Consider the following 12,881-nt stretch of genomic DNA (forward strand, 5'->3'; position numbering starts at 1 on the left):
CGCGAGGTCCGGGCGAGCTTCCTGGCGACTCCACCCGGCCCCTGAAATTCTCGAATCTCTGTTTCTGGGGCTCATCCATTTCTGCTTCCGTCACTGCCAGCGGCCTGCCGCCCACCCGCGGCCCCCAGGCTCTGCCTGCGGTCGGTCTCTTGGTGGACTGTAGTGAAGGTCTCAGGAGCGCTCAGCCACACACCAGAGGCTGGAAGCCAGCGAGGTCGGCGTATCTGCCCATGAACTTGGTGGTTCCGGGCTCGGAGCTCTAGCCTTTACACTTTCCTGCAGCCTAGAGTATGTTCTTCTTGTCCCTACCCCTCGTCTCTAACGTCTCAGGGCTCCTTCACATCAATTAGGTCTCTGCTCAGATGTCCCTTCCCTGACCAGGCGATGGAAAGTATCCCACCCTCAAGTCTCTTATCACATCCCTGAGTTGTATTGTCGGAGCCACGATAGAAACTCCTCTGTATTCACGCTTTCGTTTCTTGTTATCTGTCTCTTCTACTAAATTTAATTCATTTAATAATAGAAACCATAATAAATGTGTTAGACGGGAATACGGGGTACGAAAAATATAGGAGGGCCAGGGAACTTGGGAGCTGCTAAAGTAGAGATCACAATTTCAAATGGGAAGGTCAAGGTAGGCCTCATTGAGAAGGTGGCCTTTGAGATACACTGGAAGGGAATTAAGGAGCCAGTCATGCCAAAATCTGGAAGAAGAGCGTTCCAGGCAGGGGGAACAGCTAGTGCAAGGACTCGGAGACCTGTTGTGTGTTTGAGGAACTGTAAGGAGGACGGTGTGGCCAGGAGTCAGGGAGGAGGGGGAGAGCAGTGGGAGAGTGGGTCAGAACGTGTGGGTGGGGCTTTGTAAATCTGTGAGTCTCTAGACTGGGATGAACGGCCATCACAGGGTGGAGCAAAGCATGATCTGTGTTATATTTTATTTTCTATTTATTTTTTTAGAGAGAGAGAGAGCACTCAAGCAAGCAGAGGGAGAAGGAGAGAATCTCAAGCAGACTCAGCAGGAGGCCAACCCTGGGCTCTATCTCACAGCTCTCAGATCATGACCTGAGCGGAAGTCAAGAGTGGGAGGCTTTAACCTACTGAGCCGCTCGGGTGCCCCGACTGAGCTCGTGTTTTGTGGGAGTACTCTGGCTGCTGTGGACAGAGTGAGTGCAGGTGGAAGCCGACGGGTTGACGAGGATGCTGCAACTAATGATCCAGGCAAGATGTGATGGTTGCCGGGAGAGTAATGAGAGGTGGGTTTGGAAGGCAGAGGGCAACAGGGTTTGCCAAAAGACTGGATATGGGGAGTGAGGGAGAGGGGTGGCAAAGGTTTTGGCTTGAGCATATGGAAGGAGAGTTGCCATTACCGGAGAAATGTTCCGTTTGGGGTGTTCGGTTTGGGGCTGGTTATGTTTGAGATGCCCAGTGACCATCCAAGTGAAGGTGCCGAGAATAAAGTGTTTGGCACCTACCTAGTAGTCGCTCAGTAAATATTTGATGAATGAAAGAGAAGAAATATGCAGAATGCATGCCTGGGTCAGTACAACCGGTGGCTGGCCCGGAGTGTCAGGTAGGGGAGGAGAGCCTCCTGGCTTTGCAAAAAAGTGCCCTACACCTGATTTGCTTTCCCCCACCCATCTTTCTCGTAAATGCCTTTTCATCTTCGACTACCGTTTTTGAGTGGCTTACTTTGGGTCGTGCTTCATGGCATCTCCTCACTTCCTTTTATTTTATTTTTTTTTAAAGATTTTATTTATTTTTTTGAGAGAGAGACAGTGAGAGACAACATGAGCAAGGAGGTCAGAGGGAGACACAGACTCCCCATGGAGCTGGGAGCCCGATGCGGGACTCGATCCCGGGACTCCAAGATCATGACCTGAGCTGAAGGCAGTCGCTTAACCAACTGAGCCACCCAGGCGCCCTCACTTCCTTTTAATAACGCAGATATTCACGCCATACTATTTATTAAACGTGTACACTGCGCCGGGCACTATGCTCGCCTTCAGGACCCCGCAGAGGTGAAACGACTACCTTCTGCGGGAGCCGAGGTAGCCAGGTCAGCCAGTCCTTCACCGCGGGCGTCTGCGGGGATGGGCTCAGAGCCCGAGCTCGAGGGGGGCGGGGCTTGGGGAGGCTCGGGGGAGGCTCGGGGGAGGGCTTATTGGGCTCACAGCGGGCGGGACGCGACGTTGCTAGGGGGATTCTGATAGGTTCCGCCGGGGAAGGCGTGCCGCCGCTAGGCTCCGCCCCCTCTGGAACGCAGCAGGCAAATCGGGTTACAGCAGCAGTTGGCTGCGGGAGAGGCAGAAGCGGCCGGCGTTCCGGGGTCGTCTGCGGGGTGAGTTCCGTGAGCGGGGCACTCTGGGGGAGGGTCCCCGCTCTGGGGCTGCTGGGCTGCGGTCCTTGGGGGCGGGGGGTACCCCAGACCCGGTGGGAGTCCGAAGCCTGGTCCCAGCCCGACGCCTCGGTTCTTCCCGGGCGTCCCAGAGGGGATCGCTGTCTTTTTGTGGCCCCGGCCCGGCGGAGGGCCGCCCGTGGGCGCTCGGGGTTCCCAGCACTACAGAGAGGGTGGGGTCTATCGTCTGACACGCCTTGGTTAGTATTTCTGAGGCATCCCCAAGCTCGGGGAAGTGATGGCGGGGGGCCGGGGGTGTTGGGCAATGAGGGCGACTTCGGGACGGAGTGGGGGATCCACGCCCAAGGCTGAGGGCGGCAGAGCTAGCGAGGCAGTAGTGACCCCAGTGCTTTTCTAACGTTTCTTAGCTTCCGAAGTCCAACATATAAAGCTGGTAAAAGCAGAGCAGATCTGGTCAGGTTCCGAGACGCTGAGTCCAGAGCAATGTTGCTGAAGACAGGTACCTAGCTCGTGGGGGTGGTTTGGGGGAGGGTAGGTGACCCGTTGGGGGTAGGGGCTACCTGGAGGAAGTTCCAGCCCTCTGGTTTCAGGGCCTCCTTCCCTGATGTGGGTATGTGGGGAGACATATTCCTCTCGTTTTTGGAACTGGACCAGAAAGGAGATACTCCCCACCCAGGAATCAGTTACTCTCCAAAGAAGCCTCTTCCTTTCCAGTCCTCTCTCCCTCAAAGTGCAGAAGTCCTATTTTATGTGTTATCAACATGGCAGGGAAGAGCCCTGTAAAGTCAGTTACAGTAACTTCATCTTACAGATAAGGAAACAGGCCCGCGGGGGCAAGGGTTCACCCGGGTGAGCTGGCGAGGTGCAGGTCCAACCTGGCTGACCCCTTAAGCCCTTATGAGGCCTCTTGAGGGGGGTTCTGTGGTGGAGAGCAAAGACCTGTGGATGGGGGTCAGGAGACCTGGAGTCTGACTACAGAGTTCTGTCAAGTTCTGTGTAAATGGGGGGAGCTGGTCAGGGTATGGAAAGGATACAACCTCAGATGTGAGTTTTTACAAATTCCAGCAACAACAGCTGTGGCAACAGCAAGTGGGGACTCAGGCCCGGAACACACCACCCTGCCCCAGGCACCGTGAGCCCCCCTCACTGTGACTGCTGGAGCCAGCAGTTGCAGCAAGAGCTAGTTCTACCTTATTGATTCCTCCAAGGGGAAGGCCAGCGGCCTCTGCAGAGCTGAACAGCCAGGCCAGACGGGGTATGAATGGAGTGGCGTGAGGCCTGGGGCTACTATGGGAGCCGCTGACAGTCGTCTTTCTGAACCCCCTGCAGTGGTCTTGCTGGCCCTGGTGGCCCATGTGCTGGTGCTAGAGAATGGGCTCCTACGGAAGCCACCCATGGGCTGGCTGGCCTGGGAACGCTTTCGCTGCAACACCAACTGCAACGAGGACCCGAAGAACTGCATCAGGTGAGGAAGGCCCACCACTGCACAAGCCTCGCCCAAGACCCAGCAGAGTGGGGCAGAGAGGGGAGGGTCAGCTAGAAAGGAGGGCAGGGCCAGAGAGCCCCATCCCAGAGAGAATGCAGCCAGAGGTGACTTCTGGGATATCTGACAGCCTGTGACCTGCTTGGGGCCCATGTAGGGACTGTCAGCCCTGATGGGTCAGGGACATCGTGGTGGACCCAGCCCCTGAGGTCACTGAAAGGAGATAATTGTGAAAGCTGGCTCAGTCACGCAAGCCTGGGGGCCAAGCCACTCCTTTTGTTCCACCCTGATTATGGTTCTCACAGCCTGGATTCACATTCAGATTATCTGGGAAGTCTGAAAAGCTCTGAATTAGGGGGTGGGGGGTGACTGAGCTGCCCCCCACCCTGCCTCTCACCAGTGAGCGGCTCTTCATGGAGATGGCCGACCACCTGGCACAGGATGGATGGCGGGACCTAGGCTACATATACCTCAACATTGACGACTGCTGGATTGGTGGGCGTGACGCTAAAGGCAACCTGGTGCCCGACCCCAAGCGCTTCCCCAACGGCATTGCCTTCCTGGCTGACTATGTGAGCCCCACCCCCGCCCTGCCCTAGAGCTGGGGGTCCAGACCGCTCGCGGCCCCACTGCCACCACTTCACTTAGGGTTCAGTTCTGCAGCCCCTGCTTGAAAAATCTGTCTGGTGGGGGAAGCAGATAAATGAACAGCTCGCTTGGGCCCACTGCGGTGGGCTAAGAGCCAGGAAAGGCATCTTACCCAGCCTGGGATTTCAGAAAGATTCCCCAGAGGAGGCGGTTCCTGAGCTGATACAAGTGAAGTGGCATTCGGGGCAGAGGGGCGGCAGAAGCCAGGCCTAGAAGCCAGAAACTGCCCATGGGAGGTGTGTGTTGGAGGGAGGACGACGACTGTGGTTGGCAGAGGCCAGGCCAGCACACTGAGACCCTTTCCTTTGGGCAGTGGGGAGCCACTGATAGTTTTATAATGAGGCCTGGCCAGATGTGCCTGTGAGGTGGCTCCCCGCCTGAGCCCACAGTGTCCTCAACCCTCCACAGGCTCACTCCCTGGGCCTGAAGCTGGGCATCTACGAGGACATGGGCAACTTCACCTGTATGGGCTACCCAGGCACCACACTAGACAAGGTGGTTCAGGACGCTCAAACCTTTGCCGCGTGGAAGGTGGACATGCTGAAGTTGGATGGCTGCTTTTCGACCCCCAAGGAACGGGCCGAGGGTGGGTCCAAGAGCTGGCGGGGGCTGGGGGGGAGCAGGGGGCTGGGGGGGCGGCCATGGAAAGCTCCCAGGTGCCCACCTGGCTGAGCTTGAGCACGAGTGTCCCTGTGGCCCCTAGGGGGTAGCATTTCCCAATTCCCTGCACCCAGAGGCTGGGGAGATTCCTGCCTCCCAGGCTTCCTACAGATGGCTTGGTACCATGCCCCACCAAGGAAGTGAGACTCAAAAGAGGAAGTGCCTCTCTTTTGAGAATGTGTCCTCACATTTGGTGGGAGGTTTGGGCTGAGGCCTCGGATTTTCTCCTGAGCCTCCTCAGTCCTAAAGTGTTGGGGTTGGGCTTCCCCAGGGTACCCCAAGATGGCAGCTGCCCTGAATGCCACAGGCCGCCCCATCGCCTTCTCCTGCAGTTGGCCAGCCTACGAAGGGGGCCTTCCCCCAAAGGTAAGCCTCTCTGTGCACCTGCCTGGCAGCGCGCCCCACAGCCAAGCCTCCTCACCCCTGTGCAGTCAGGGCTGCTCTCATCACAGCTGCCCATGTGCTGATTTGTGGGTCTAGGAGAGGATTGTAAGTGCCCCGGGGGAGGCCTCAACCAGCCCTGGGTCTAGAGAAGAGGAGACACTTGTGAGGTGGACTGAAGGGATGGGCGTCCAAGGCATAGGAACCGCAGATCATGGGCAGACACATGTCACCCAGCACGTGGGCAGAATCCTGGTGGTACTGAGTGTCCCAGGAGGTCCAGAAGGCTGGTGAGGCCAGGCGGGTGCTGCTGAGCCTCCCCAGGGGCCCTTCAGCACCTAGGACCCTGGAAAGGGTGGGATCAGACCGGCTTACCGGAGGGAGAGCGCCGGCAGGTGGTGGGACTCACTGAGAGAATACAAGGGTGGGGGGCTTATGGGTACACCAGCCTGGGCCCATACCCTGGGCTTGGCCCAGGTGGCATGAGAGGGCAGGGGAGGCCTTCCTCATGCTGATCTGGCTCAGGGCCTGTTTTCTGCCCCCATCCCCATCCCCCACCCTCCGTGTCTCCTGCTGAGGCTCCTCAGCCCCTGTGCCAGCCTCCAGGCAGCAGGGCCTGACTGTGGTGCCGGACTCCGCCTTCCCCCAACATCCAGGTGAACTACACTCTGCTGGCAGAAATCTGCAACCTCTGGCGCAACTATGACGACATCCAGGACTCCTGGAGTAGCGTGCTCTCCATCCTGGACTGGTTCGTGGACAACCAGGACATCCTGCAGCCGGTGGCAGGCCCTGGGCACTGGAACGACCCAGACATGGTACCGGCATGGAGGGGGGATGGCCACGACAGACCCGTTCCCCACTGCCCTGTGCTGTCTTCCTAGATGCTCACTGCCAGGTTCTAGATCAGTGTCTCTAAAACATGTCCTTGAACCAGCTGCGGTAGACTCACTATGGGAGCTTGTTCTCCTCTCTTCCCAGGGCCCCACCCCCACCTTTTGGATCAGAATGTTCGAAGAGGGCCTCGCAATGCCCATTGTTAACCATCTTCCCAGGCAGTTCTGATGTTTCTTGAAACCTGAGAACTCGGTCTGTAGTGCGGCTTGTGGGACTGTATCCCGCTGGGGGTGAGGGTCACGAAGAGTCCACGCGCTCTGGCCACTCCCTCCCTAGACTGCCCTGCCCTGTGCCCCGGTATGGCCTGCAGAGCCTCGACAGGCAGAGGTGGCCCCTCGTGCCTACCTCAGAGCCCCATGACCGAAATTGTCTTGCAGTTTATCTTACGACTTTATAGCTGTCTCTTCATTTAGCCAACAAGCACTTACTACCGGTGATGATTATAATAATTACATTATTGTATATACTATTATTACGTAGGCCAGACAGGCGCCTGGAGAAACAGATTGGCCTGCTTTGGAGTTCTGGTTCCTGCTCAGCCTTAGGAAAGTGACTTAATTTTTCCTGTGCTTCAGTTTTGTCAGTTGGAAAATGAGAAGAGTAGCTACCTCATATAGGGCTGTTCCGAGTGTGGAAACGGATTCTTTAAAAGCTCGGCACGGTTTGGCGCACACCCAGTGGGGGTTCAGTTAGTATCACTAAGTACCCAAGCATGTTGCTTGCGTTAGCCATTATTGTTTGTGTCCAGTCTGTGGGCTGGTTGCCCTGGGGTCAGGAAGGCCCCTTGGTCCTGTCGCCTGTGGCTAGGGCAGGTGGATGGCTAGGAAAGGGAGCAGGGACTCTGTCCAGGTCTGGTTACCTACGGCTGCCACTCCGACTGTATTTCTTGACTTTGGTGTTCCAGTGTCTAAACACATTTGGCAACGGGATCCCACTGGAGCATCTGAACAACCTGTGTTGTGGCCAGGACATACGCTCACCCTGTATTCTTGGTGAAATAAAAAGTTGAGGCTCACCGGGAGAGTGCTTGGCTCACCCCAAGGCCACGCGGCTGAGAAGTGGTGTTCACAGGCTGTCCTCCCCATCTCCTCTTGCCGTGGCTACGCGTTTAGGGTTGGGCCCTGTGCCCACTTCCCTGGAGAGGACAGAGCTGACCGCTCCTCTCTTCTCTGACCCCAGCTGCTCATAGGGAACTTTGGCCTCAGCTTTGAGCAAGCCCGGGCCCAGATGGCACTATGGACGGTGCTGGCAGCACCCCTCTTCATGTCCACAGACCTGCGTACCATCTCAGCCCAGAACATGGACATTCTGCAGAATCCACTCATGATCAAAATCAACCAGGATCCCCTGGGCATCCAGGGACGCAGGATTCGCAAGGTACTGGGGTGTGGGGGGAGGGAAGGGGAGGCCGAGGGACTGGGCTCCCCTGAGAACAAGGCTGCGAGCCAGAGGTCACAGAGGGCTGGGCCTCTGAAATCTGTTCGGCCCTCCTTCCTGGTTGCATTCAGTCAAGGATTCTACCGGGAGCTGCTCCAGCCATCCGCCCCTTCCCCCCAGTGTCCCTTTGCCTGAGTGAGAGCAAAGCCAGAGCTCATGGGATCTGGGGAAGGGACACATCATGCCACAAGTACACACAGGACAGTGGGGTCCCTCGATTTGGCAGTATAAGACTTCTGCACACGTCGGTGATGTCTGGCAGAGAACTAGGGCTTCCCTCCAGAGCTTAGGAATTGTTTGAGCCAAGGAATGAACCACTACTAGTACGAAACTAACACTGGCTGTTTACTGAGAACCTACTGTGCACTGGGCGTTCTGGTACCTTTTCTCAGAAGGTGTATACTCAATACTCCTTCCCCATTTTACAAATGAGGAAACTGAGACTTGAGGAGTCTGAGTAACACAAGGCCACAGAATTGGTAGATGGTACGGTAGGACTTAACTCCCCACAGTCGAGCCTCAAAGCTTGTGCCGTTTGCGCAGATCTCCCCTCTCTGGTTAAAAGAAATCCATACAACTTATAGAAGTCACGTACAGAGTCGGTGATGCCCAAAGGAGGTAACTTAATTCCTCCTGGAGGGGCTTATGGTGGAACCAGGCCCAGGGACCTTCTGGAAGATGGGGCTTCACCCTCCTGGCTACTCAGGCCAGAGTTCGTCGTCCTTCCTGGACAGTTGCCTCCACTCCAGTGCCAGCAGCTGCCCATGTCTATCCCGCCCCGCCCCTGCCTCTCCGAGACAGGACCTCATATAGCATTTGTCTCTGTGTCCTAGCATGGAGCCTGGCACACAGTTGAGTCAGGCAAGAGTAAGTGGGGTGCTGGAGGGCCTGGGTATCCCCCCAAACTTCTGCATGACATGAAAGTGTGGGCTAGGGAGACCCAGAGCTCAAAGGAAGGCTGGGGAGGGGATTTCAGGGCCTGCCTGAGCAGGGAGGCCAGCCGGTAGCCACCTTGTGTGCCTAGGAGAAATCCCGCATTGAAGTGTTCATGCGGCCCCTGGCCAACGCGGCCAGCGCCTTAGTCTTCTTCAGCCGCCGGACGGATATGCCGTATCACTACCACTCCTCCCTCGCCCAGCTCAACTTCAACAGCTCCCACACGTATGAGGTGAGTACCCTGCTACCCGCAGGCCTGCAGGTTTCCCTGGGAGGGCGTTGCCGGGGTGCTGCTGCCTTGTACAGGGTCTCCCCTAGGCCTCGGACCCTGGGGCCTCTGGCAGAAACCTGAGGGGCAGCTGCAGGTGTGCAGGGCTGTGGCTGTACCCTTCTCTGCACTGGTGTTTTCAGGCTCTGCAAACAGAGCTGCTCTGTATAATTAAGGCCTGTGTCCTGAAGCTGCACACGTCCCCTTATTGGTCTGTCCTTGCCAGCACGTTCCTCCGGTTGTCCGTGGGCTGGGGCTTTCGCCACTCCCTGTGTTTGGGCAACTGCTGACTTTGCCAATGGAGAAGTGATGGGAGGTGCCATGCTCCCCCTTCTCTGGGGCACCCCGGAAGCCCGCCACAGGCCAAAGTCCAGGCTTTCCTGCCCTCGGAGGGGGGCTCTGTGTAGCTGTTCTTATAGTGGTTTTGCTGATGTCTCCTCCCACTGCAGGCCCAGAACGTCTACACGGGTGATGTCACCAGTGGCCTCCACTCTAAAACCAACTTCACAGTGATCATCAACCCCTCAGGGGTGGTGATGTGGTACCTGTATCCCATCAGGAAGCTGGGGACGCCCCAGCACTGAGGAGCTGAAACATGGGACAGGCTGTGGTGGCGTCGCTGAGCCCAGACTATGGAGCCTCCACATGCCGAGGCCAGCAGGCAGGGTTCTCTGATACCCAGGCCCGCTCGGGGACTTGGCCCCATCAGACCCAAAGTGCAATCTCAGGGCCAGGTTCCATGCCCTGCCCAAGTGTGAACCTTCTTGGAAACTTGTCTTGGGGCGATTTCCCATGGCCTTCCTGGCTTCCATCTTGTCTGCGCGGCCCCACAGATGTTACTGAGCAACTCAGCCAGCCTCCTGAGCCCCCACAAGCAGGGGGACTGATAACCCTCTGACCTTTTTGTTCACTCTGAAATCAGGAATTTTTTTGGAAATTTGTAAATTTGGAATTTTTCTTACGATTAGGAGTGGAGATCTGACCTCTTGTCAGGAACTCCCATGAATTGTGTGATTGGTTTTCCTGCGTGGATGAGGCCTTACAGGCTGACCCCACCAAGGTAACCTTGGTTCCGTCAGGTTACCAATAAAGCTGTTCTTTAACTGAGTAGTTGCAGTATAGACCTGGGGCCACGGGCACCTTCAGTGAGGGACTCTGGGGGGGCAGTACACAGGCTGCTGGTTTCAGATCTCACCCCACATGGAAGGTGTGTGGCATCTTCTGGCTCCTCATTTTCCAAAGTGACCTGCAGACTGTACTTCTTAGACCTGTCAGACTTGCCTCTCCCCAGCCAAAACTTAAGGAGTAAAACTAGCAAATGGCCAGAGCTCCACATCACTTACCATTAGGGAAATGCAAATAAAAACCAGAAGATACCACTTCACACCTAAAAGGATAGCTAGAATAAAAAAGTCAAAATTGTTGATAAAGACATGGGGAAATTAGAACCCCCATATGCTACTGGTAGAAATGTAAAACTGATACAGCTTTTGGGGAAAAGGATCTAATAATTTCTCAAATGATTAAATATAGGGTTATTATATGACCTAGAAATTCCACATCTAAGTATCTATCCAAAAGAAATGAAAACATATGTCCACATGAAACCCTGCACACAGATGTTTATAGCAGCATTATTTATAGCAGCTAATAGGTGGAAACCACCCAAATGTCCACCAGCTCCCAGCTCCTGAGTGAATAAACAAAATACGGTTAATCATACAATGTAATATTAGCCACAAAATGGAGTCAAGTACTGACTCAAGCCACGACACAGATGAACCTTGAAAACTGTACGCTAAGGGAAAGAAGCTGGTCACAAAAGACCACATATTATATGATTCCATTCCTTTTAAAGTCCAGGATTGGGTAATGTGCAGAGACAGAAAGTAGATTAGTGGTTGCTTAGGGCCAGGTGGGGAGGATGGTGGGATAAGGGATAACAACTAAAGGGTACAAGTCTTCTTTCTGGGGTGATGAAAAAGTTCTTGACTACAGTAATGGTTGCACGTATCTGTGAATATACTACAACCCATTGAATTGCACACATTAAATGAATGAACTGTGGTTATGTGATTTATATCTCAGTAAAGCCATTAAAAAAACCCTCACACCAGGGCTCCTGGCTGGCTCAGTTGATAAAGTGTGCGACTCTTGATCTCGGGGTTGTAAGTTTGAGCCCCATGTTGGCTGGAGAGATTATTTTAAAATAAAAATTTTGAAACAACAAAAACAGCAAAACTCACACCCATATTCATTGCAGTATTAAGCACACTAGTCAAGACATGTAACCCAAAAGTCCACTGATGGATGAATGGACAAAGGAATAAAGTATACACACACATATTATTCAGCCTTAAAAAAGAAGGACATTCTGTCACATGCTACAACATGGACCTTGAGGATATACTGAGTGAAATAAGTGTGCCACAAAAAGACAGATACTGTGTGATTCCCCAACGTGAGGTATTTAAAGTAGTCAATCTTGTAGAAACAAAGTAGAATGGTAGTTTCCAGGGGTTTGGAAGAGGAGGGAATGGGGTGTTGTTCAATGGGTATGGCGTTTCAGTTTCGCATGAAAAAGTTCTAGAGATTCATGGCACAACGATGTGAATACAGTTAACACTACTGAAATGGACACTTAAAAATGGTTAAGATAGGCTTTATATTGTTTTTTTGCCATATTTTTAAAAAAGAGATATATCCCTCTCCCCCCAAAAAAGAGATATATTCCTGAGACTCAGCCAGAAGATGCCCAGCATTTAAGGTGGTGGCTGTGAAGAGGCCCAGATCAGTAGGGTCCAATATGGCTAAAAGTAACACACGGGCTTGTGAAGAACATTTTCAGTCTGAATCGCAAACAGGACAGTGGCATTCCCCAGGAATGCAACAACACACACACACACAAAAGGGAAGTCCAATCCAGACGTGCGTATCTTCCAGCCTTAGGATGCCTGAGAGGAGGAATGAAGAAGGATGGGACTGGGGGTCGTTAGGAATGGGCATCCTCCTGCCGCTGCTGGGGATTATGGATTATGGATGTCAGTTAGATGTCAACTTCCTATAAATGAGTCTTTCTCCACTCTCCTCTTTTTTCAGACTCCTGGTAAAATGCAAAATAACACTGTAATATTCCTTTTTTCCCATTTGATGTTATCCAAACTTTTCTGCCATCTTCACCGGAATATCAGACAGCTCCAGGAACAGAGCCAGCCTCACTCTTCCCCCATGTCGTTTCCATCCACAAAAGGGTGAACAAGGAGGGGGAGAAGAATATAATCTGTCAGGCGGATATTCAGGGTAAAGGGTAAGAATTTAAAAGGTGGGGTAGCCCAACAAGCTAGCCCTCATGTACCCACATGCCAACTCGAAAACAAGTTGGCATTCATTCACAGACAAAAGTACCTTGTGGAAGGTGTGGGACTCAACACCGCACCCCACAGAGCCCGAGAGGGAAGAGTCTAGACCACCAGTTCATCAGGGAATAGGTGTGCAGACCTTACTCCCGGCTTGAACCCTGCAGGGCCTGGGAACTGGCTCCAGCCTGAGAGATGCTGGCGATCACTGTCTTAAACAATCACCCACAGACAAGAGAGTCTTTATGGGAGCCCAGGTTTCCTGTAAAGAAGTTCCAGCACACCACTGGAGAAAGAAAAATGTGAACACACCGGAGAGGGAAGGAGGAACATGTCACTCCTCCCCCAAGAGCATAGGTCAGTGCCAAGTCAGATGTTTCTTGGCCCTCGATTTCTCCCATGGGGAAAAATAAGGGCATGTGAGAGAGCACATGGTTCCCCAGTTGTGCAGCAAGTTGC

At 54.0% G+C, this 12,881-nt stretch overlaps 1 protein-coding gene across 2 annotated transcripts; it reads left to right on the forward strand.

Annotated features, from left to right (window-relative positions):
- Positions 1–117: 117 nt before the first annotated feature.
- On the forward strand, positions 118–10,173 carry LOC111157598 (alpha-N-acetylgalactosaminidase). Of its 2 annotated transcripts, XM_022519147.1 has the most exons (11): positions 118–288; positions 958–1,253; positions 2,764–2,855; positions 3,686–3,821; positions 4,240–4,411; positions 4,896–5,073; positions 5,419–5,513; positions 6,185–6,346; positions 7,605–7,802; positions 8,887–9,030; positions 9,516–10,173. In XM_022519147.1, the coding sequence occupies exons 2-11, from the start codon at positions 1,198–1,200 to the stop codon at positions 9,648–9,650; spliced, it is 1,368 nt and encodes a 455-aa protein (XP_022374855.1). In that variant the 5' UTR covers positions 118–288; positions 958–1,197; the 3' UTR covers positions 9,651–10,173. The 2 variants fall into 2 exon arrangements, with proteins under 2 accessions (XP_022374855.1, XP_022374856.1); XM_022519148.1 differs by lacking the exons at positions 118–288; positions 958–1,253 and adding an exon at positions 2,256–2,338.
- The last annotated feature ends 2,708 nt before the right edge of the window (positions 10,174–12,881 follow it).

Source organism: Enhydra lutris, unplaced genomic scaffold (assembly GCF_002288905.1).
Source record: "Enhydra lutris kenyoni isolate GAN:26980312 unplaced genomic scaffold, ASM228890v2 scaffoldscaffold55, whole genome shotgun sequence".
Lineage (NCBI taxonomy): Eukaryota > Metazoa > Chordata > Mammalia > Carnivora > Mustelidae > Enhydra > Enhydra lutris.

Excerpts from the sequence above, each read along its gene's own strand:
- LOC111157598 (XM_022519147.1), top strand. The coding sequence starts at position 1,198 with ATGCTGCAACTAATGATCCAGGCAAGATGTGATGGTTGCCGGGAGAGT. Across the intron at positions 5,074-5,418 it reads CCCCAAGGAACGGGCCGAGG|GGTACCCCAAGATGGCAGCT; the intron begins GTGGGTCCAAGA and ends GGGCTTCCCCAG. Across the intron at positions 7,803-8,886 it reads AGGGACGCAGGATTCGCAAG|GAGAAATCCCGCATTGAAGT; the intron begins GTACTGGGGTGT and ends TTGTGTGCCTAG.